Source organism: Lepidochelys kempii, chromosome 15, assembly GCF_965140265.1.
Source record: "Lepidochelys kempii isolate rLepKem1 chromosome 15, rLepKem1.hap2, whole genome shotgun sequence".
Classification (NCBI taxonomy): domain Eukaryota; kingdom Metazoa; phylum Chordata; order Testudines; family Cheloniidae; genus Lepidochelys; species Lepidochelys kempii.
Window position 1 is genome coordinate 1,998,319 of NC_133270.1, and position 22,782 is coordinate 2,021,100.

The 22,782-nt window shown below is 51.8% G+C and overlaps 1 protein-coding gene across 3 annotated transcripts in view; it reads left to right on the forward strand.

Moving 5' to 3' along the window:
- The first annotated feature begins 3,917 nt into the window (after positions 1-3,917).
- Positions 3,918-22,782, forward strand: part of LOC140898614 (uncharacterized) — a 90,793-nt gene continuing 71,928 nt past the window's right edge. For 2 of the 3 annotated variants that reach the window (XM_073312671.1, XM_073312674.1), the window contains exon 1: positions 4,580-5,909. In XM_073312671.1, coding sequence (XP_073168772.1) covers positions 5,859-5,909 — 51 coding nt within the window. In that variant the 5' untranslated portion in view covers positions 4,580-5,858. Of the gene's footprint in view, positions 4,120-4,579; positions 5,910-22,782 lie in introns of those variants that run through there. The other variant, XM_073312673.1, reaches the window with a different exon arrangement.

A 22,782-nucleotide genomic window follows, 5' to 3' on the forward strand; every position in this document is an offset into this window, starting at 1 on the left:
GGCTGGGCTCTGGCTGAGTCCGGGGGGCTGGGCGTGGGGTTGGGTTAGTTGGGGGGGGCTGGGCTCTGGCTGAGTCCGGGGGGCTGGGCGTGGGGTTGGGTTAGTTGGGGGGGGGGCTGGGGTCTGGCTGAGTCCGGGGGGCTGGGCGTGGGGTTGGGTTAGTTGGGGGGGGCTGGGCTCTGGCTGAGTCCGGGGGGCTGGGCGTGGGGTTGGGTTAGTTGTGGGGGGGGCTGGGGGCTGGCTGAGTCCGGGGGGCTGGGCGTGGGGTTGGGTTAGTTGTGGGGGGGGCTGGGGGCTGGCTGAGTCCGGGGGGCTGGGCGTGGGGTTGGGTTAGTTGGGGGGGGCTGGGCTCTGGCTGAGTCCGGGGGGCTGGGCGTGGGGTTGGGTTAGTTGTGGGGGGGGCTGGGGGTTGGCTGAGTCCGGGGGGCTGGGCGTGGGGTTGGGTTAGTTGGGGGGGCTGGGCTCTGGCTGAGTCCGGGGGGCTGGGCGTGGGGTTGGGTTAGTTGTGGGGGGCTGGGGTCTGGCTGAGTCCGGGGGGCTGGGCGTGGGGTTGGGTTAGCTGTGGGGGGGCTGGGCTCTGGCTGAGTCCGGGGGGCTGGGCGTGGGGTTGGGTTAGTTGGGGGGGGCTGGGGCTCTGGCTTAGTTCGGGGGGCTGGGTTAGTTGTGGGGGGGGCTGGGGTCTGGCTGAGTTCGGGGGGCTGGGCGTGGGGTTGGGTTAGCTGTGGGGGGGGCTGGGGCTCTGGCTGAGTTTGGGGGGCTGGGCGTGGGGTTGGGTTAGCTGTGGCGGGGCTGGGCTCTGGCTGAGTCCGGGGGGCTGGGCGGGGGGTTGGGTTAGCTGTGGGGGGGCTGGGCTCTGGCTGAGTCCGGGGGGCTGGGCGGGGGGTTGGGTTAGTTGTGGGGGGCTGGCTGAGTTCGGGGGGCTGGGCGTGGGGTTGGGTTAGTTGTGGGGGGCTGGGGCTCTGGCTGAGTTTGGGGGGCTGGGCGTGGGGTTGGGTTAGTTGTGGGGGTCTGGGGTCTGGCTGAGTTCGGGGGGCTGGGCGTGGGGTTGGGTTGGTTGTGGGGGGGGCTGGGGCTCTGGCTGAGTTCGGGGGGCTGGGCGTGGGGTTGGGTTAGTTGTGGGGGGCTGGGGCTCTGGCTGAGTTCGGGGGGCGGGGCGTGGGGTTGGGTTAGTTGTGGGGGGGGGCTGGGGTCTGGCTGAGTCCGGGGGGCTGGGCGTGGGGTTGGGTTAGTTGTGGGGGGCTGGGGCTCTGGCTGAGTTCGGGGGGCTGGGAGTGGGGTTGGGTTAGTTGTGGGGGGCTGGGGCTCTGGCTGAGTTCGGGGGGCTGGGCGTGGGGTTGGGTTAGTTGTCGGGGGGGCTGGGGCTCTGGCTGAGTTCGGGGGGCTGGGCGTGGGGTTGGGTTAGTTGTGGGGGGGGCTGGGGTCTGGCTGAGTCCGGGGGGCTGGGCGTGGGGTTGGGTTAGTTGTGGGGGGCTGGGGCTCTGGCTGAGTTTGGGGGGCTGGGCATGGGGTTGGGTTAGTTGTGGGGGGCTGGGGCTCTGGCTGAGTTTGGGGGGCTGGGCGTGGGGTTCGGTTAATTGGGGGGGGCTGGGCTCTGGCTGAGTTCGGGGGGTTGGGCGTGGGGTTGGGTTAGTTGTCGGGGGGCTGGGGCTCTGGCTGAGTTTGGGGGGCTGGGCGTGGGGTTGGGTTAGTTGTGGGGGGGGCTGGGGTCTGGCTGAGTCCGGGGGGCTGGGCGTGGGGTTGGGTTAGTTGTGGCGGGGTCTGGGGTCTGGCTGAGTTCGGGGGGCTGGGCGTGGGGTTGGGTTAGTTGTGGGGGGCTGGGGCTCTGGCTGAGTTTGGGGGGCTGGGCGTGGGGTTGGGTTAGTTGTGGGGGGGTCTGGGGTCTGGCTGAGTCCGGGGGGCTGGGCGTGGGGTTGGGTTAGTTGTGGGGGGCTGGGGCTCTGGCTGAGTTTGGGGGGCTGGGCGTGGGGTTGGGTTAGTTGTGGGGGGGTCTGGGGTCTGGCTGAGTCCGGGGGGCTGGGCGTGGGGTTGGGTTAGTTGTGGGGGGCTGGGGCTCTGGCTGAGTTTGGGGGGCTGGGCGTGGGGTTGGGTTAGTTGTGGGGGGGTCTGGGGTCTGGCTGAGTCCGGGGGGCTGGGCGTGGGGTTGGGTTAGTTGTGGGGGGGCTGGGGGCTGGCTGAGTCCGGGGGGCTGGGCGTGGGGTTGGGTTAGTTGTGGGGGGCTGGGGTCTGGCTGAGTCCGGGGGGCTGGGCGTGGGGTTGGGTTAGTTGGGGGGGGCTGGGCTCTGGCTGAGTTTGGGGGGCTGGGCGTGGGGTTGGGTTGGTTGTGGGGGGGGCTGGGGTCTGGCTGAGTTTGGGGGGCTGGGCGTGGGGTTGGGTTAGTTGTGGGGGGGGCTGGGGTCTGGCTGAGTCCGGGGGGCTGGGCGTGGGGTTGGGTTAGTTGTGGGGGGCTGGGGCTCTGGCTGAGTTTGGGGGGCTGGGCGTGGGGTTGGGTTAGTTGTGGGGGGGGCTGGGGTCTGGCTGAGTCCGGGGGGCTGGGCGTGGGGTTGGGTTAGTTGTGGGGGGCTGGGGCTCTGGCTGAGTTTGGGGGGCTGGGCGTGGGGTTGGGTTAGTTGTGGGGGGGGCTGGGGCTCTGGCTGAGTTTGGGGGGCTGGGCGTGGGGTTGGGTTAGTTGTGGGGGGCTGGGGCTCTGGCTGAGTTTGGGGGGCTGGGCGTGGGGTTGGGTTAGTTGGGGGGGGCTGGGGCTCTGGCTGAGTTTGGGGGGCTGGGCGTGGGGTTGGGTTAGTTGTGGGGGGCTGGGGTCTGGCTGAGTCCGGGGGGCTGGGCGTGGGGTTGGGTTAGTTGGGGGGGGCTGGGGCTCTGGCTGAGTCCGGGGGGCTGGGCGTGGGGTTGGGTTAGTTGGGGGGGGCTGGGCTCTGGCTGAGTTTGGGGGGCTGGGCGTGGGGTTGGGTTGGTTGTGGGGGGGTCTGGGGTCTGGCTGAGTTCGGGGGGCTGGGCGTGGGGTTGGGTTAGTTGTGGGGGGCTGGGGGCTGGCTGAGTTCGGGGGGCTGGGCGTGGGGTTGGGTTAGTTGTGGGGGGCTGGGGGCTGGCTGAGTTCAGGGGGCTGGGCGTGGGGTTGGGTTAGTTGGGGGGGGCTGGGGTCTGTCTGAGTCCGGGGGGCTGGGCGTGGGGTTGGGTTAGTTGTGGGGGTCTGGGCGTGGGGTTGGGTTGGTTGTGGGGGGGGGGGGGGGCTGGGGCTCTGGCTGAGTTCGGGGGGCTGGGCGTGGGGTTGGGTTAGTTGTGGGGGGGGCTGGGCTCTGGCTGAGTTCGGGGGGCTGGGCGTGGGGTTGGGTTAGTTGGGGGGGGGGGCTGGGCTCTGGCTGAGTCCGGGGGGCTGGGCGTGGGGTTGGGTTAGTTGGGGGGGGGCTGGGCTCTGGCTGAGTCCGGGGGGCTGGGCGTGGGGTTGGGTTAGTTGGGGGGGGCTGGGGGCTGGCTGAGTCCGGGGGGCTGGGCGTGGGGTTGGGTTAGTTGGGGGGGGGCTGGGGGCTGGCTGAGTCCGGGGGGCTGGGCGTGGGGTTGGGTTAGTTGGGGGGGGGCTGGGCTCTGGCTGAGTCCGGGGGGCTGGGCGTGGGGTTGGGTTAGTTGGGGGGGGCTGGGCTCTGGCTGAGTCCGGGGGGCTGGGCGTGGGGTTGGGTTAGTTGGGGGGGGCTGGGCTCTGGCTGAGTCCGGGGGGCTGGGCGTGGGGTTGGGTTAGTTGTGGGGGGGGCTGGGCTCTGGCTGAGTCCGGGGGGCTGGGCGGGGGGTTGGGTTAGTTGGGGGGGGCTGCCAGGTGGCCCCGGCCCCGCACGGACAGGCCCCGACCAGCCCCCTGCCCCCGGCAGGCCCCCTGAGCGGGTCCCAGTCGTAGCAGCCGCACTGCCCCGAGCGGAGCCGGAACTTCCCGAACGCTCCGGAGCCCGGCCAATGCCCCGAGGCGGAAGGGCCCGAGCTTCCCCGGAACTTCCCGAGCACGGGGAGGCGGAAGGGCCCGAGCGTTGCCGAAGCTGCCCGAGCGTGCTCGGAGGCCGGTACCGTCCGGCCCTGGGCTGTGGTTTCCGTGAGTAGCCGCCCGGCGCCGCGGCCGGCCCGGACATGGCCTCCTTCATCGTGAGTACGGGGGCTCGGGAGACAGGCTCCGGGACAGGCGGGCCCCCGACCCCTGCCGCCCAATGCATGATGGGAAGCCTGCCACAGTGCATGCCGGGACATCAGGCCTCCTGCCCCGCTGCATGATGGGGCACCCTTCCCGCTCTTGCCGACCCCTTCCACGCAGTGCATGCTGGGACGTCGCGCCCCTCCTCCGGCCTCGTGCGGCCGGGGCCTTGGCTGCCCGCCCCGGGCCCCGGGCCCCTGCGGCCCCGGCAGCCTGGCAGGCCCCGCCCTGATCCGCGCGGCGCGGCCCTGGGCAGGGCGGGGCCCGAGAGGCCGGCGGGGCCCGCCCCTCGCTGCGGCGGCGTCGAGTCGCCCAGACCCGCCTGTTCTCAAACCCCCGCGATGGGGCCCCGGAGCCGGCTCCAGGCTGGGAGGGTCCCCGGGCCGCCGGTTCAGCGCGTTACTTCCTGCCCTGCTCCCTGGAGCCCGGTGCTCCGCGCGGGAAATCCCAGCGAGCCCCCTGCGGGGTGGGGCACGGGTCTCCCGCCACAGCTTGTGTGTCTGCAACCAGCGGAGCTCTTGCCGCCCGGCTCTACCGAGAACCCCTGGGGCTCCCGCAAAGCCATCCTACGTGGGGCTCCTGCTCGCTGGCCTGTCTGGGGGGGCAAGAAATACCTGCAGTTCGGTGTTTTGTAACCTCTCTGTACTGTGAGGCACTGGCGGACCCAAAGGCAGAGGGAGCTCCCAGCTCCCCCACGGTTCTGGAGCCCAGCCCCAGAGTCCTGTTTCCACCCCCAACAACCTATCCAATAATGCCTGCACCTAAAGAGCCTTTGAGTCACTTAATCATGGTCAATCCTCTGGTTTCTCTTTCTCACATGCACACACACACAGTCTCATGCATGGAGTAACCTTAGAATCACTCTTTAGATTCACGTGCTTTGCTTAGGAAGGCTAATGTTGCGAAGGCCTAAGGACCTAATGAGAAACTGGGAAATGGAACCTGCCTCTCTGGTAGTTGAGCAGCCCTCCTCACTACAGTACCTGAGTGCCGAATGCAAATTTGAGAGGGTACATAAAATGTGGGCTTCATGGGAGTGTTCTTCAATGAGGGAGATATTCAAAATGCCACTGATGGCAAAAAGAAAATCAAGCAACAGATGAACTGCAGCATACAGAAAATAGCATGCATGCAAAACAGCTACCGCTTAGTCACAACCTGAGGATCTGGCAAAACAATTTAAGCTGTAATCAGGCCAAAGGGACTCTACAGCAGCACCAGAGCTTCTTAGAAATGTTTGTAGTATTAATTTAGTAGCTGAAGCTTATTTCCTTGCATTTATTCAATAGTAGTTCTCATTTTGTGTGTGTCTTTTAATAGCCTTGCTGGGGATGCGATAATGCACACAGAGGGGTGTATGTGCATACCCTCCACTAGAAAAAATGGTGCCCACAATTTTCCAAGAGCCACCACAAACGTGCATGAAGTGAAACAAATTGTGGTTGCTTGTTATCTCTAATATGGAGATGAAGACAACTGGTCCCAGTATACAGTGCTCTTATTATGACACAAGAGGAGGTTTTGGAATTAATTGAGAAACTTAACAGTAACAAGTCACCGGGACCAGATGGCATTCACCCAAGAGCTCTGAAAGAACTCAAATGTGAAATTGCGGAACTATTAACTATGGTTGGTTTGTAACCTGTCCTTTAAATCAGCTACTGTACCCAATGACTGGAAGATAGCTAATGTAATGCCAATATTTAAGAAGGGCTCTAGAGGTGATCCTGGCAATTACAGACCGGTAAGTCTAACGTCAGTACCGGGCAAATTAGTTGAAACAATAGTAAAGAATAAAATTGTCAGACACATAGAAGAACATAAATTGTTGCGCAAAAGCCAACATGGTTTCTGTAAAGGGAGATCATGTCTTACTAATCTCTTAGATTTTTTTGGGGGGGTCAACAAACATGTGGACAAGGGGGATCCAGTGGACATGGTGTACTTAGATTTCCAGAAAGCCTTTGACAAGGTCCCTCACCAAAGGCTCTTACGTAAATTAAGTTGTCATGGGATAAGAGGGAAGATCCTTTCATGGATTGAGAACTGGTTAAAAGACAGGGAACAAAGGGTAGGAATAAATGGTCAGTTTTCAGAATGGAGAGGGGTAACTAGTGGTGTTCCCCAAGGGTCAGTCCTAGAACCAATCCTATTAAACCTATTCATAAATGATCTGGAGAAAGGGGTAAACAGCAAGGTGGCAAAATTCACAGATGATACTAAACTGCTCAAGATAGTTAAGACCAAAACAGACTGTGAAGAACTTCAAAAAGATCTCACAAAACTAAGCAATTGGGCAACAAAATGGCAAATGAAATTTAACGTGGAGAAATGTAAAGTAATGCACATTGGAAAAAATACAGTATTATGGGGGCTAATTTAGCTACAACTAATCAGGAGAAAGATCTTGGAGTCATCATGGATAGTTCTCTAAAGATGTCCACGCAGTGTGCAGCGGCAGTCAAAAAAGCAAACGGGATGTTAGGAATCATTAAAAAAGGAATAGAGTGTAAGATGAAGAATATCTTATTGCCCTTCTATTAATCCATGGTATGCCCACATCTTGAATACTCCATACAGATGTGGTCCCTTCGTCTCCAAAAAGATATACTGGCATTAGAAAAGGTTCAGAAAAGGGCAAGTAAAATGATGAGGTGTTTGGAACAGGTCCCATATGAGGAGGGATTAAAGAGGCCAGGACTTTTCAGCTTGGAAAAGAGGAGTCTAAGGGGGGATGTGATAGAGGTCTATAAAATCATGAGTGCTGTGGAGAAAGTGAATAAGGAAACGTTATTTACTTGTTCCCATAATATAAGAACTGGGAACCACCAAATGAAATTAATGGGCAGCAGGTTTAAAACAAATAAAAGGAAGTTCTTCACTCAGCGCACAGTCAACCTGTGGAACTCCTTGCCGGAGGAGGTTGTGAAGTCTAGGACTATAACAGGGTTTAAAAGAGAACTGGATAAATTCATGTTTCAGAGTAGCAGCTGTGTTAGTGTGTATTCGCAAAAAGAAAAGGAGTACTTGTGGCACCTTAGAGACTAACCAATTTATTTGAGCATAAGCATAAATTCATGGAGGTTAAGTCCATTAATGGCTATTAGCCAGGATGGGTAAGAAATGGTGTCCCTAGCCTCTGGTTATCAGAGGGTGGAGATGGATGGCAGGAGAGAGCTCACTTGATCATTACCTGTTAGGTTCACTCCCTCTGGGGCACCTGGCATTGGCCACTGTTGGTAGGCAGGATACTGGGCTGGGTGGACTTTTGGTCTGACCCAGTATGGCCAGTCTTATGTTCTTATGTTATGTTCTGAAGAGGCTGCCCAGATTGAGAGGGAGCATCAGTCTATCTCAGGTTTTGTATAGTGCCTGTCTCCTGATGACAGACCACTTGTGGCAACGTGTGCTTTGAGATGCAGTCTCTTGTGGCCACAGCTCACAGTAAAGGGGATTTGTAAAGGAAGAAAATATTTGCCCCCCCTTGGTTAAAGAAGACATGAAAGATTTTTTTCACCCCAGAAAAAAAAGTATTTTTCCCGTGGCTTGTTTTTACCTTAGAAATTCAGGCCTTGTCAGGGAACTTTATGGGTAAGTGGAGGACTAGCAGATTTATGACAACATAGATACCAAAGATATGCAAGGAAGGGGAAGAGGAAGGGACTTTTATTCAGACAAAATGAAGGATCATGAAACTTGACATTCCTGATATTTTTAAGGTATAAGGTATTTGTATTTTCTAAAAAATAAGCAGCACAAGAAGCGTGTACAGAAACTCCTTTCAAGCTTTCTTTAAACATCTTGAAGCAAAAAATGAGGCACGTACCCCATTTCCCCCCTTTTGTTGGTAACCTTTATAAAAATAGGGCTTGAAAATGACAGATACCTGTGCTGCTCTCACCCCATTCAACCCTTTCAGTTGCAAGGAATAGAACGATTGTGCATTGTGTTTAATTGTAACGTATTGTCAAGGGCCTATGATTCCACAACAGCAGAATTTGTTTCAAATTCACTCCTTTGCCCCAGAATCTCAGCTTTCATTGAATATATGTGTTTCTAGCTCTCATGTTTGCAAGGATAACCTTCAAAATATGAGTGAGTGGAATTGGTGATGCAGTGTTGAGTCTACAGAGAGCCTGAAACAAGAGCATTAGTAGGAGCATTGCCAGCAGATTGAGGGAAGTGATTATTCCCCTCTTTTCGGCACTGGTGAGGCCTCAGCTGGAGTATTGTGTCCAGTTTGGGGTCCTTACAGAAGGGACGTGGACAAATTGGAAAGAGTCCAGTGGAGGGCAACAAAAATGATTAGGGGGCTGGAGCACATGACTTATGAGGAGAGGCTGAGGGAACTGGGGTTATTTAGTCTGCAGAACAGAAGAGTGACCAGGGATTTGATAGCAGCCTTCAACTACAGTAACTTCTCACTTAAAGTCGTCCTGGTTAACATTGTTACGTTGCTGATCAATTAGGGAACATGCTCTTTTAAAGTACTGCAATGCTCCCTTATAAGGTTGTTTGGCAGCCACTTGCTTTCTCCACTGCTTGCAGGAAGAGCAGCCCGTTGCAGTGAGCTGGTGGAGGCTTGGAACCAGGGTGGGCTGGCAGCCCCCCATCAGCTCCCCGCTCCCCTAAGTTCCCTGTGCAGCAGCCGCTACCAATTCCCAGCAGTTCAGCTGTCCCTCCCCCCACTGCCGTGTGCTGCTGCTCTCTGCCCTGGAGCTGCTCCCAAGAGCCTCCTGCCTGCTCTGCAGGGGAGGGAGGAAGAGGGGGGCTAATCTCAGGGTGTCCCCCTTCCCCCCCACTCCTGCCCCCCCTTTCCCCCCGCTTACCCATTCTCTATATAGAGCAGGGTGGGGACAGGACAGAGCTCAGGACGGAGGGAGCTTGCTGGCCACAGCTGCTGTCTCAACTTCCTGGTTTTTTTAAAGGCAGTGTGCTTAGAGTGCGGTTAGCATACTTAAAGGGGCAATGCACCCCCCCTTCTCTTCCCCCCCCAGACACAGGGTGTGTGTCTCTCTGCTAGGCTCTCTCCCCTCCCTCCATTCCTGCTGTCTTGTAGAGTGTGAGGCTACATAAACAATGTGTTAACCCTTGAGGACTCAGCCGAATGCTAGTTCATCATTTAGCAGTAAGGCACTCTTCCTCTTCCACCCTCTGACTTCACCACCTCAACCAAGCTTCACAATCATCATTGCTGTGTACAGTATTAAATTGTTTAAAACTTATCCTCTGTGTGTGTGTGTGTATAGTGACAAAGTTCCTGCTCTACCTTGGTGGGTCTTGTGCTTATTGGCGGATTTGCTCGCCTTGGAGCTTCACGGCAGCCCTCAGCTTGGCCGTTTTTCTGAATTCACAGTGCAGGTCGACTCCTCCTGTGTCTGACCAGGAGTTGGGAGGATTTGGGGGGAACCCGGGCCCGCCCTCTACTCCGGGTTCCAGCCCAGGGCCCTGTGGATCGCAGCTGTCTAGAGTGCCTCCTGGAACAGCTGTGCGACAGCTACAACTCCCTGGGCTACTTCCCCATGGCCTCCTCCCAACCCCTTCTTTATCCTCACCACAGGACCTTCCTCCTGGTGTCTGATAATGCTTGTACTCCTCAGTCCTCCAACAGTCCGCGTTCTCACTCTCAGCTCCTAGCGCCTCTTGTTCCCAGCTCCTCATACGCACACCACAGACTGAAGTGAGCTCCTTTTTAAAACCCAGGTGCCCTGATTAGCCTGCCTTAATTGATTCTAGCAGCTTCTTGATTGGCTGCAGGTGTTCTAATCAGTCTTAATTGTCTCCAGAAGGTTCCTGATTGTTCTGGAACGTTCCCTGTTACCTCACCCAGAGGAAAGGGACCTACTTAACCTGGGGCTAATATATCTGCCTTCTATTACTCTCCTGTAGCCATCTGGCCCAACCCTGTCACATATCCCCCTCTCTGCTCAACACTACAGGGTTGGGCAACTTGGGACGTCAGGCAGTGTACTTGTGATAAGCCATCTGCATTGCCACGGTGGCTTCCAGCCCGGTGTTGTATGGTGAATTGGAAAGGTTGTAGGGAGAGGAACCATCTGGTCACCCTTGCGTTCTTCTCTTTATTTCGCTGCATCCACTGGAGGGGTGCATGGTTGGTCACAAGGGTAAACTGTCATCCCAGAAGGTAATAACATAGTGTTTCCATGGCCCATTTCACAGCTAGGCACTCTCTTTCAACCACGGCATACTTCTGCTCTCTCGGGAGGAGTTTCCTGCTGAGGTAGCGGATTGGTTGTTCTTCATCTCTGACCATCTGCGATAGGACAGCTCCCAATCCTACTTCAGATGCATCTGTTTGTAAAATGAATTCTTTGTTGAAGTCTGGGGCTATAAGCACGGGGTTACTGCAGAGGGCTGTCTGTAGATCCATGAATGCTTTCTCTGCAGCATCTGCCCACTTCACCATGTCTGGACCCCGGACTTTTATCAGGTCTGTCAGGGGACTTGCTCTGGTAGCAAAATGGGGAATAAATCGTCGGTAGTACCCCATCGCACCCAGGAATGCCCGGACTTGCTTTTTCCGATTCGGCCGGGGACAATTTTGGATAGCCTCTAGTTTGTTTAGTTGGGCCTTGACCATGCCCCTTCCTACAATGTAGCCAAGGTATTTAGCTTCGGCTAGCCCTATAGCACACTTGGCTGGGTTGGCTGTGAGACCAGCCTGTCTTAGCGTGTCCAGAACCGCTTCCACCTTTCCTAAGTGGGTTTCCCAGTTGGGGGCGTGAATAATCACATCATCCAGGTATGCTGCTGCATAACTGGTATGGGGCTGTAGGAGCTTGTCCATAAGATGCTGGAAGGTGGCAGGTGCCCCATGCAGTCCAAAAGGAAGAACAGTATATTGAAACAGACCCTCTGGTGTAGAGAATGCCGTCTTTTCTTTCGCATCTTTGGCAAGGGGAATCTGCCAGTATCCCTTTGTTAAATCAAGGGTGGTCACAAATCGGGCATTGCCCAGGAAGTCAACTAACTCATCGATACAGGGTATGGGGTATGCATCGAATATGGATATCTCATTCAGCTGGCGAAAGTCATTACAAAACCTAGTGGTGCCATCAGGTTTGGGCACCAACACAATCGGGCTTGACCACTGACTGTGGGACTCTTCGATGACTCCCAGCTCCAACATCCTTTTTACCTCTGCCTTGATCTCCTCCCTTTTTGCTGCTGGGACCCGATAGAGACTTAGAGTTACCTTTGCTCCAGGGTCTGTGATAATGTGGTGATATGCTTCGGTGGTCTGGCCTGGTTTGGTTGAAAACACATCCTGGTATTAGTTGATCCTCTCAGTTACCTCCTTCTTCTGGTTTGGTGTCAGATCAGTGGATATCCTGATCTGCTCCTGCATATTATTTCCCTAGATCGGGGTCTCTTGGGCCACTACACACGCTTCTCGTTGGTGCCAAGGCTTTAAGAGGTTAATGTGATAAATTTGTTCTTGTTTCCGGCGTCCTGGCTGCCACACCTTGTAGGTTACTTCCCCTATGGGTTCAACCACCTCATAGGGCCCCTGCCATTGGGCCAAAAGCTTGCTTTCTGCCGTGGGTACCAACACCATCACCCGATCTCCTGGCTGGAACTGTCGGACTTTTATCTGGCAATTGTAATGGGTTCGCTGGGCCTCCTGCCCCTTTTCCAAATGTTCCCGTACAGTAGGAGTGACCCAGGCTATCCATTCTCACATCTGCAACACTTAGTCAATTATATTTCTCCCCTCATTGGGTTCCTCTTCCCAGATTTCTTTTGCGATATCTAGTATGCCACGGTGGTGGCGTCCGTATAATAATTCAAAGGGGGAAACTCAGTTGAGGTCTGAGGTACCTCCCCGATTGCAAATATAAGGCAGGGTAGTAGGGTGTCCCAATCCTTCCCGTCTCGACTTACCACTTTCCTTATCATTGCCTTGAGGGTTTGGTTAAACCTTTCTACCAGCCCATCGGTCTGCGGATGGTAGACTGAAGTTCTCAGGGTATGTATATGGAGCAGCGTACAGAGGTCCTTCATTAGCTTCAACATAAATGGGGTACCTTGGTGTGTTAATATCTCCTTTGGTAGCCCCACTCGGGCAAAGAGCCCCACCAACTCTTTAGCTATCATTTTAGAGGCCGTGTTCCGCAGGGAGATGGCTTCTGGGTAGCGAATAGCATAATCCAGAACGACAAGTATATATTGGTGGCCCCAGGCTGTCTTCTGCAGGGGTCCCACTAGATCCATGGCTATTCGCTCGAAGGGAACCTCTATGATGGGAAGGGGTATTAAAGGTGCCCTCAAGTGGGGGCGGGGACTGTGCAGCTGACACTCCGGGCAGGACGCACAGTACCTCCGCAATTCTTCATATACTCCAGGCCCGAAGAATTGTCGCAGGACCCATGCCAGGGTCTTCTCTACCCCCAAATGCCCCCCAAAAAGATGACTATGGGCCAGACTTAATACAGCATTCTGGTGTTTTTGAGGTACTAGGATCTGCTGTACCTTCTGCCCCTGTACTGATGCAACCTGGTATTAGAGGTTCTTCTTCGTTATGAAGTAGGGTCCTGGACCCTGGGTTTTCCCTTCCACGGGGACCCCATCTATTTCGGTCACCTCCTTCCTAATGTTGTCGTACCTTGGGTCTTCAGCCTGGTCCTGTCCAAAATTTCCTCTCCCGGGGCTAATCTGCCTGAGATCTAGGGGGCCAGTCTCTGTTGCCTCTACTGGTTCAGAGGCGTTAGGGTGTGGGTCAGACTCAGGTGCTTCTCCCTCCTGGGTGGCCTCCTTTTCAGCTGCTCAGGTCCGCCTACCTATGAGAGCGACCCTCTGGCTTTGGGCCAGTATTTGGGTTCCCAAGGCCTTAGCTGCCCTTCTTTCCCTTTTCGTCTTTCTACGCTGTTTGGGAGTGGAGAACAAATCTGGGGATATTTCAGAGAAGGTTGGGGTTGACAGTCTACTGTGGATGCCTCACTACTTTCAGTGCTTCCCCCTTTCTCCAATTCCCCTACCGGGAGTAAGTCTCCAAACCCTGGGAAGTACCTCCCTATGAGCACTGGGTATGGGAGTTTAGGGACTACACCTGCTGCTACCTCAGTAGTGTTCCCCTGAATCTCGATTTTTACTGGGATGGTGGGGTAATAACCAACTGTCCCATGGACGCATGTGTCCCCGTACGCTTAGCCTACAGCAGCTGACTACGCTTCATGAGCTTCCCCGAGACAAGCGTGATAGCACTCCCCGAATCAATCAGTGCTGTGGTCTCTACCCCATTTAGCTTCACTGGTCTAGTGTACATATGTGGGGTTAGTGAGACCCCCCACAAGGTGGATTAGGGAGCATGGGTCTGCCCAGTTCCCCAGGTTACACTGCATAGGCTCCTCGGCATTGGGACACTGTGCAGCTATGTGTCCCCACTCCCCACAGGTGTAACATCTGTATGGAGCCCTAGACCTTCCCCGGTCTCTTGGTTTGGGTAGTCTAACAACACGATCCTCTTCCCCCTCAGTGCTCCGACTCTTTGTGGCTTCTGGTGGGCCTTCAGCCCCTCTCTTTTTCCACCTGGGCTCTCCTGGTGGCCCAGTCACCCGAGCTCTAGGGCTTGGTGCTGCTAGCTTAACCTGAGGTGCTTCTTCCTTAACTGGTTGGGTCAGCTCCCTTGCCGTCCTTCACCTTTCTACCAGCGCGACAACCCCGTCGTAGGGGGAGGGTTCATTCTGGCTTACCCAGGTGTGAAGGTCTGGCTGTAGTCCTCTCATGTACCGGTCGATGACCAGAACCTCTAGTATCTCCTCTGGACTCTGGGACTCAGTTTGTAACCACTTTCGTGTGAGATGGATGAGGTCATATAATTGGGACCGCAAGGTTTTGTTTTCCTGGTACCTCCACTCATGATATCGCTGGACCCGCACTGCGGTCGTTACCCCAGATCTGGCCAGGATCTCTGCTTTCAGCTGGGGGTAGTCTGCCGCAGCCTCTTCAGGCAAATCATAGTAGGCCTTCTGGGCCTCCCCACACGGGAATGGAGCGAGGATGCCAGACCGCTGTTCTCGGGGCCAAGCCTCCTGCAGGGCTGTCCTCTCAAAGGCCAGGAGGTATGCCTCTACATCATCCTCCACGTCATTTTCTGCAGCCAACTGCTGGCCCGCATGATCTGCTTCCCATCATGGCCGCGGTTCAGCTCTGTAAGGGCCTTTATCTGGTTTACCAGTTCCCACAACATAGCCCGGTCTTGAGCGGCCTGGTCCATCAGCAGGCGGTTAGTCTCTTGCTGCAGCCGCACTGCCTCCTGTTGGGCGGCTGCCTGGACACGGGTAGCCTCCAGCTGGGCAGCCGTGGCTTGTATCAGTGCCCGCACTACCTCCTCCATTGTGGTGAGAAAAAATAAAAATAGACCCTCTTCCCTTTTTTTTTTTTTCCCTTCCAAACACCCTCCTTCTTCCTTCGCGCTGTGGACACCAGATCCCACTTCTCACACCAGTTGTGACAAAGTTCCTGCTCTACCTTGGTGGGTCTTGTGCTTATTGGCCGATTTGCTCGCCTTGGAGCTTCACGGCAGCCCTCAGCTTGGCCGTTTTTCTGAATTCACAGTCCAGGTCGACTCTTCCTGTGTCTGACCAGGAGTTGGGAGGATTTGGGGGGAACCCGGGCCCGCCCTCTACTCCGGGTTCCAGCCCAGGGCCCTGTGGATCGCAGCTGTCTAGAGTGCCTCCTGGAACAGCTGTGTGACAGCTACAACTCCCTGGGCTACTTCCCCATGGCCTCCTCCCAACCCCTTCTTTATCCTCACCACAGGACCTTCCTCCTGGTGTCTGATAATGCTTGTACTCCTCAGTCCTCCAACAGTCCGCGTTCTCACTCTCAGCTCCTAGAGCCTCTTGCTCCCAGCTCCTCACACGCACACCACAAACTGAAGTGAGCTCCTTTTTAAAACCCAGGTGCCCTGATTAGCCTGCCTTAATTGATTCTAGCAGCTTCTTGATTGGCTGCAGGTGTTCTAATCAGCCTGTCTTAATTGTCTCCAGAAGGTTCCTGATTGTTCTGGAACATTCCCTGTTACCTTACCCAGGTATTTAGTCTGGGGCTAATATATCTACCTTCTATTACTCTCCTATAGCCATCTGGCGCGACTCTGTCACAATATATGTAAAATAACGTTTTTTGTCTGGTGAAAAAAGTTTCCCTGGAACCTAACGCCCCCATTTACATTAATTCTTATGGGGAAACTGGATTAGCTTAACATCATTTCACTTAAAGTCGTATTTTTCAGGAACATAACTACAATGTTAAGCGAGGAGTTACTGTACCTGAAGGGGGGGTTCCAAAGAAGATGGATCTAGACTGTTCTCAGTGGTGGCAGATGATAGAACAAGGAGCAATAGTCTCAAGGTGCATTGGGGGAAGTTTAGGTTGGATGTTAGGAAACACTATTTCACTAGGAGGGTGGTGCAGCGCTGGAATGGGTTACCTAGGGACGTGGTGGAATCTCCATCCTCAGAGGTTTTTAAGGCCCGGCTTGACAAAGCCCTTGCTGGGATGATTTAGTGTTGGTCCTGTTTTGAGCAGGGGGTTGGACTAGATGACCTCCTGTGGTCTCTTCCAACCCTAATCTTTTATGATTTTATGATTCTGAGAGTTTTGACAGATGTGAGCTAGCCCCATTCATCTCACTGTGGTATTGATTCTGAAATATAACAATAGCAACATAAACGGCAAAATTGTTAACTATTTCACTGCTAATATTTTTGCAGAAACATCAGCTAATGTGCTTATCCTACAGTCCCAAGCTGCCTTCCAGTCTCCCCAGGTATTAGAATTCCCAACAGTCTCATAAAAGTACTCCATCCTCACCTCTGCCAGCTCTATGATTGTGACATTCCCCTCTGATGTTAGTGGATCACTCCACTCCTTGACTCTGGGAGCCAGCCTTACTCTGCTTTGCTGTGAGAACCCCCACTTCTGGGCTGTTCACACATAGTCTCTGACATGTAAGCTGCTCCTTAGATTGTGCAACTGAATGACACTAGCCAATATCTCCGGTCCCAGACACAACCCTAGGAACCTCCATCTTGCAGTGTCCAGTTATGCCCACTGAATGCTGCAAGCTTATGAGTTTGTCAATTTAACAAATAAATTGATATGCACTAACCTTGTTATCCCAATGAGCGTCTCTGACATGCTTCAAACCAAATACACTGCTTCAGGTAGAATAAACAAACAGATTTATTAACTATAAAGATAAATTTTAAGTGATTATATGTCAAAGCATAATAAGTCAGATTTGGTCAAATGAAATAAAACCAAAATGCATTCTATGCTGATCTTAACACTTTCAACATCCTAACAAACTTAGATGTCTCTCACCACAGACTGGCTGGTTGCCCTTCAGCCAGGCTCTCCCCTTTGATCAGCGCTTCAGTCGCTTGGTGTGGTGTCTGTAGATGTAGGTGGAAGAGAGAGGAAGAGCATGGCAAACATCTCTCCCTTTTATCATGTTCTTTCTTTCCCCTTGGCTTTGTGTCCTCCCCCTTTCAGAGTCAGGTGAGCATTACCTGATCGCAATCCCAAACTGGCCAAAGGAAGGGGGGTGACTCACCAGAGAGTCCAACAGATCCTATTGTTGCTACCCAGGCCAGCGTCCTTTGTTCCTGTGAGGCTGGGCTGGGTTCGTCCCATACCTGCCCTGATGAGGTGTGAACTGCCCCTCTGCTCTTGGAGAGTTTTTGCCTAGGCTTATTTTAAGCCATGAGGATACATTTTCAGCCTCATAACTATATACATGAAATTATAACCTATAACATCAGTATAACAACAATGATCAGTGCACCATGAGCCTTCCGAAGACACCCAACATGACAAACTTTGCAATGGATACCACACAATCATTTTACAAGGATGAACATGGGGGTGCTGTGTATTCCCCCGAGATACAGAGCATCACAATGATGTAGTCATGCATTGTCAGTACAAACTTCTGCAGCTCATCAGAAACTGAAAATGTGGGTACCAGTGTATTGACTGGATTATTCATTGTCATAACTCATTTATTTAAAACTTCAAATTTTAAATTCAGATGAAACTGCTACAAATACAGGATCCTAGCTGCAAAATTTAGGCTCAGCTTGTTGCAGAGCACACAGTGCCTTGCATATTGTCAATACCCTTTCTAGTTAATGCATTTGAAAAATGTAACTTGTTACAAGGGCTGGCCAAATCACTGGAAAACATTTATAGAATATGTTTCAGAGCAGCAGCCGTGTTAGTCTGTATTCACAACCAATTTATTTGAGCATAAGCTTTTGTGAGCTGTAGCTCACGAAAGCTTATGCTCAGATAAATTTGTTAGTCTCTAAGGTGCCACAAGTACTCCTTTTCTATTTATAGAATATATTATTTGAAAAATTACATTAGTGTTAGTTGAACAAAATATGTGCTTAATATTTGACCAGTTAGTCAAGTACTGCAGAAAAAAATGTCAAATAAGTTATTCTATGAATATTGTGAAATTAATCAAACAATACATTTGCCAAATACTTTTATGTATCTCTTACAGCGAGTTGGGTTACCTCTTTTCCTTCTTTACACTCTGCTGCAGCTTGGCAAAGTTGAGCAACTGCAAAGGCACTGAAGCTAACTGTCTGCTGACTCAGCAGGACAGCACTGTATTGATTACAGTCAGTTCAAGTTTGGAAGATTCTCTTCACTACCATAAGGGCCACACACTTCTATTTTTTTAAATGTAGACTCTGTAGAAGTTGATGATGCTTTTTCAGGAAAGTGTCCTGTTTAAAGATGAAGCAGTGGGCTATGTATATATATATATATATGCAGGAGTGAAATCAGGAAGGCCAAATCACACTTGGAGTTGCAGCTAGCAAGGGATGTTAAGAGTAACAAGAAGGGTTTCTTCAGGTATGTTAGCAACAAGAAGAAGATCAAGGAAAGTGTGAGCCCCTTACTGAATGGGGGAGGCAACCTAGTGACAGAGAATGTGGAAAAAGCTAATGTACTCAATGCTTTTTTTGCCTCTGTCTTCATGAACAAGGTCAGCTCCCAGACTACTGCACTGGGCAGCACAGCATGGGGAGGAGGTGACCAGCCCTCTGTGGAGAAAGAAGTGTTTCAGGACTATTTAGAAAAGCTGGATGAGCACAAGTCCATGGGGCTAGATGCGCTGCATCCGAGAGTGCTAAAGGAGTTGGCTGGTGTGATTGCAGAGCCATTGGCCATTATCTTTGAAAACTCATGGTGATCGGGGCAGGTCCTGGATGACTGCAAAAAGGCTAATGTAATGCCCAACTTTAAAAAAGGGAAGAAGGCGGATCCGGGGAGCCACAGGCCAGTCAGCCTCACCTCTGACCCTGGAAAAATCATGGAGCAGGTCCTCAAGGAATCAATTCTGAAGCACTTCGAGGAGAGGAAAGTGATCAGGAACAGTCAGCATGGATTCACCAAGGGCAAGTCATGCCTGACTAACCTAATTGCCTTCTATGACGAGATAACTGGCTCTGTGCATGAGGGGAAAGCAGTGGACGTGTTATTCCTTGACTTTAGCAAAGCTTTTGATACGGTCTCCCACAGTATTCTTGCCAGCAAGTTAATGAAGTATGGGTTGGATGAATGGACTATAAGGTGGATAGAAAGCTGGCTAGATTGTCGGGCTCAAAGGGTAGTGATCAATGGCTCCATGTCTAGTTGGCAACCAGTATCAAGCGGAGTGCCCCAAGGGTCGGTCCTGGGGCCGGTTTTGTTCAGTGTCTTCATTAATGTGTGGAGGATGGCGTGGATTGTATCCTCAGCAAGTTTGCAGATGACACTAAACTGGGAGGAGTGGTAGATATGCTGGAGAGTAGGGATAGGATACAGAGGGACCTAGACAATTTAGAGGACTGAGCCAAAAGAAATCTGATAAGGTTCAACGAGGACAAGTGCAGAGTCCTGCACTTAGGACGGAAGAATCCCATGCACTGCTACAGACTAGGGACCGAGTGGCTAGGGCAGCAGCTCTGCAGAAAAGGATGTAGGGGTTACAGTGGACGAGAAGCTGGATATGAGTCAACTGTGTGCCCTTGTTACCAAGAAGGCTAACGGCATTTTGAGCTGTATAAGTAGGAGCATTGCCAGCAGATCGAGGGATGTGATCGTTCCCCTCTATTTGGCAGTGGTGAGGCCTCATCTGGAGTACAGATGCTCCCTGGGTTACACAAGACCCGATTTACGCAAATTCACACTTACAGAAAAAGTTCCATAAGACAGAAATAGGATTTTCAAGTTGCGGAAATTTTTGCCTAACGTACGGTGTATGTTTCTGACTTACACAAAATTCGAATTACGAAGGCTTTCCGGAATGGAATGATTGCGTAAGTTGGGGGGCATCTGTATTGTGTTCAGTTTGGGGCTCCACACTACAAGAAGGATGTGGAAAATTTGGAGAGTCCAGCGGAGGGCAACAAAAATGATTAGGGGGCTGGAACACATGAGTTATGAGGAGAGGCTGAGGGGACTGGGATTCTTTAGTCCGCAGAAGAGAAGAATGAGGGGGGATTTGATAGCTGCTTTCAACTATCTAAAAGGGGGTTCCAAAGAGGATGGCTCTAGACTGTTCTCAGTGGTAGCAGATGACAGAACGAGGAGTAATGGTCTCAAGTTGCAGTGGGGGTGGTTTAGGTTGGATATTAGGAAAAACTTTTTCACTAGGAGGGTGGTGAAGCACTGGAATGGGTTCCCTAGGGAGGTGGTGGAATCTCCTTCCTTAGAGGTTTTTAAGATCAGGCTTGACAAAGCCCTGGCTGGGATGATGTAGTTGGGGTTTGGTCCTGCTTTGAGCAGGGGGTTGGACTAGATGACCTCCTGAGGTCCCTTCCAACCCTGATATTCTATGATTTTATGATTCTATGATATTCAGGAACTCCATGGACTGTATTTAAGGTCTTGTCTACACACAAAAAATAAGTTTTACCATGTTATACAGGTATAGTTAAAACAGTACTCACCCCCACCCCACCCCACCAGTGGATGCTATGACATCTGCACTAAGGTGCGTATACTGGTATAACTCATTCCCACATGGGAAGGCGAATAAGCTACAGAGTAACATAAGACCCTATACTGTTATAACTATATCCACACTAGGGGAATGTATAACTATTTCAGTTAAAAAAACAAACCCACACACCTCTAACAGAAATGGTTACATCAGTATAAAATCTGTGCGCAGATCAGACATTTGGGCCACCAAGATGATAACAGGCTTTTATCTAAGTTGTACAGGCTTAACTAAAGAGGTATTTTAAAATCGATTTAGTTAAACCAGTGTAATCCCCTACACTTTCTTAAATCAATTCAAACCGGGTAAGAATTAAGCTAAGTTGATACAAGCCAGGTTTAAATCAATTTAAGAGCAGCGTAGTGGTTAGCACAAGTTTAAATTGATTTAAGAAACAATTTTAGGTAAAGTGCAAGTTTTAATATAGATAAGGCCTAAAGTTTGGCTCATAGAATGGTTTATGGATAAGGTTATGGAATCCATGACTTTTAGCGACCTCCAGGACTTCAGCCCCAACGGCCGTGAGCTGCGGGGTCCCCCTGCGGCCACGTGGAGTGGTGGGAGGACCCCGCAGCTCCCGGCCACTGCAGCTCCTGACTGCAGTGGGTCCCCCACAGCTCAGGGCTGCCACAGATAGCAGGGGTCCCCCGCAGCTCCAAGCTCCCAGCCGCTGCAGGTGGTGGGGCCCCATGCAGCTCCTGGCTGCTGCAGGCAGCGGGGGGACCCTGCCATTGAACTCCTCATTTTGTCATGGATATTTTTAGTAAAAGTCACGGACAGGTCAGGGGCTTCCATGAATTTTTCTTTATTGCCTGTGACCTGTCCGTGACTTTTACTAAAGATATCCGTGACAAAATCTTAGCCTTATTCACGATGTTCTCTGAATGCTGCTTGTTTGGATGTGAAAGCCTAGTCTTTGATAAAGGAAATTGACAACACAAGTATATTACCATTTTAGCAGAGTAGCCTTTCCTCATTCAAACCATTTAGCATCCTTACAGCAGTTAATCTGAGGTGAAAGACAGACACACAAGAAAGGAAAAGGAAACAAAATCCAGGAAGGAAGCATGAATAGTCAAGTCTCATGTTTCTTTATCTTCTGTTCTTCTCTTCTTCCCCTTGGGCATCTATGTAAGCAGTGGCTCTCATCAGTGTTGACAGGACTGGCAAATCTAATTAGCTTGTTGCTTTCCATTCTTTTTCAGGAACAATACCAGGCAGATATAAATGATTCTAAAGTTCTTTACTTGCTGAAAGTTCCTGAAGACTATTAGCTGAAGTCCAGGCTTCCAGTTTAAATCACAACATGCTGCAGCATGTGTTTGTTGTCCATAGGTTCAAGAGAATATTGCAAAATCTCCAGGTCACATGCATGGTTTCTTTCATTCAGAAAAAAACAGATCAGATTTGCTTAGTTCACATGTAGAAAAATATCAGGCCAAATTCTGTTCTTACACCAGTGTAAGTCAGGAATGACTGGACTGAAGCCAATGTGAGAGCAGAATCAGGCCTCTCATTTTAAAATGTCAGCTCTGCAAACTCCTGCTGGGCTCTTTCCTTCTCATGTATAATCACCAGCAATAATAATTCTGCAGGAAGAATTTTGCCCTCAGTTTGCACCTGTGCAACCTCCATGGCCATCACTGGGTTTGCACAAGTGTCACTGATTGGAACTTAATAAACAGTTCTGTTGATGATGTCCAAGAAGGAATAGACTCCAGCTCCCTCTCAGCTATCTGTGCTGGGTCTGCAGGAATAAGAGCAGTAAAAATAAGTACAAGCTTTAGTCACTATGGTCAGCAAATGTGACTGATACAGAAAGTAGATCTGTTGATCGAGAAGGGGCTATTTTTATATAGTAACTTTTCCTAGCAGAACTGCATTTTAAGGCTCATTCCAGACTTCGCTTTGCTGCAACACTAAGGTGATTGGTGTCCCATAAAAATGACTGTAACAGTTATTTCAGCCCTGTACTTTAACAATGGGGACTAGCTCCCCTTTCTCCTGCCCCATATCTTCCTGCTTAGCATAACTTTACTGTGGCATTGTGACTGGCATATTTTCTTTCATTTCTATGGCTGCACTTTGAGCACCCTTGCCATGATATCTCTCTGTGGTGAGGGTCAGAATACACCAATACACCATTATTAGGCTTTGATCCTTAGTATCTTTTTTCCTCCTTCCTTGTGTTCAGGGGAAGTTTGATGAGAGGAAGTATTTGGTCTGGTTATTCCTATCCTTTCTTTGGAGACTGTAGATTTAAAACCAGTGGGTTATTTCTGAGTCTTTTCCTCTTCCCCTGCAGTGAAAACAGGAGCGTCTTTAAATCTTGGCAGGAATTATTCCCAGACAAAAAGCTTCATTAAGACACAGTTAAGGTGGTAAAGATGTCTCAATTACTTCTCCTGAGGACCTTATTAGAATGCTATTGCTCTCAAAAGGAACAAGCACTCGAAAGACAACAAATTTTAAATCAAGATTACATTTGTGGGGAAGAAAAGAGCACCAAGCTGTTTAGAAGCCTGGAAATTTAGATTATGCTTTCACAAACCACCTTAACTCCTCCCCATTCCTTACCAGACCT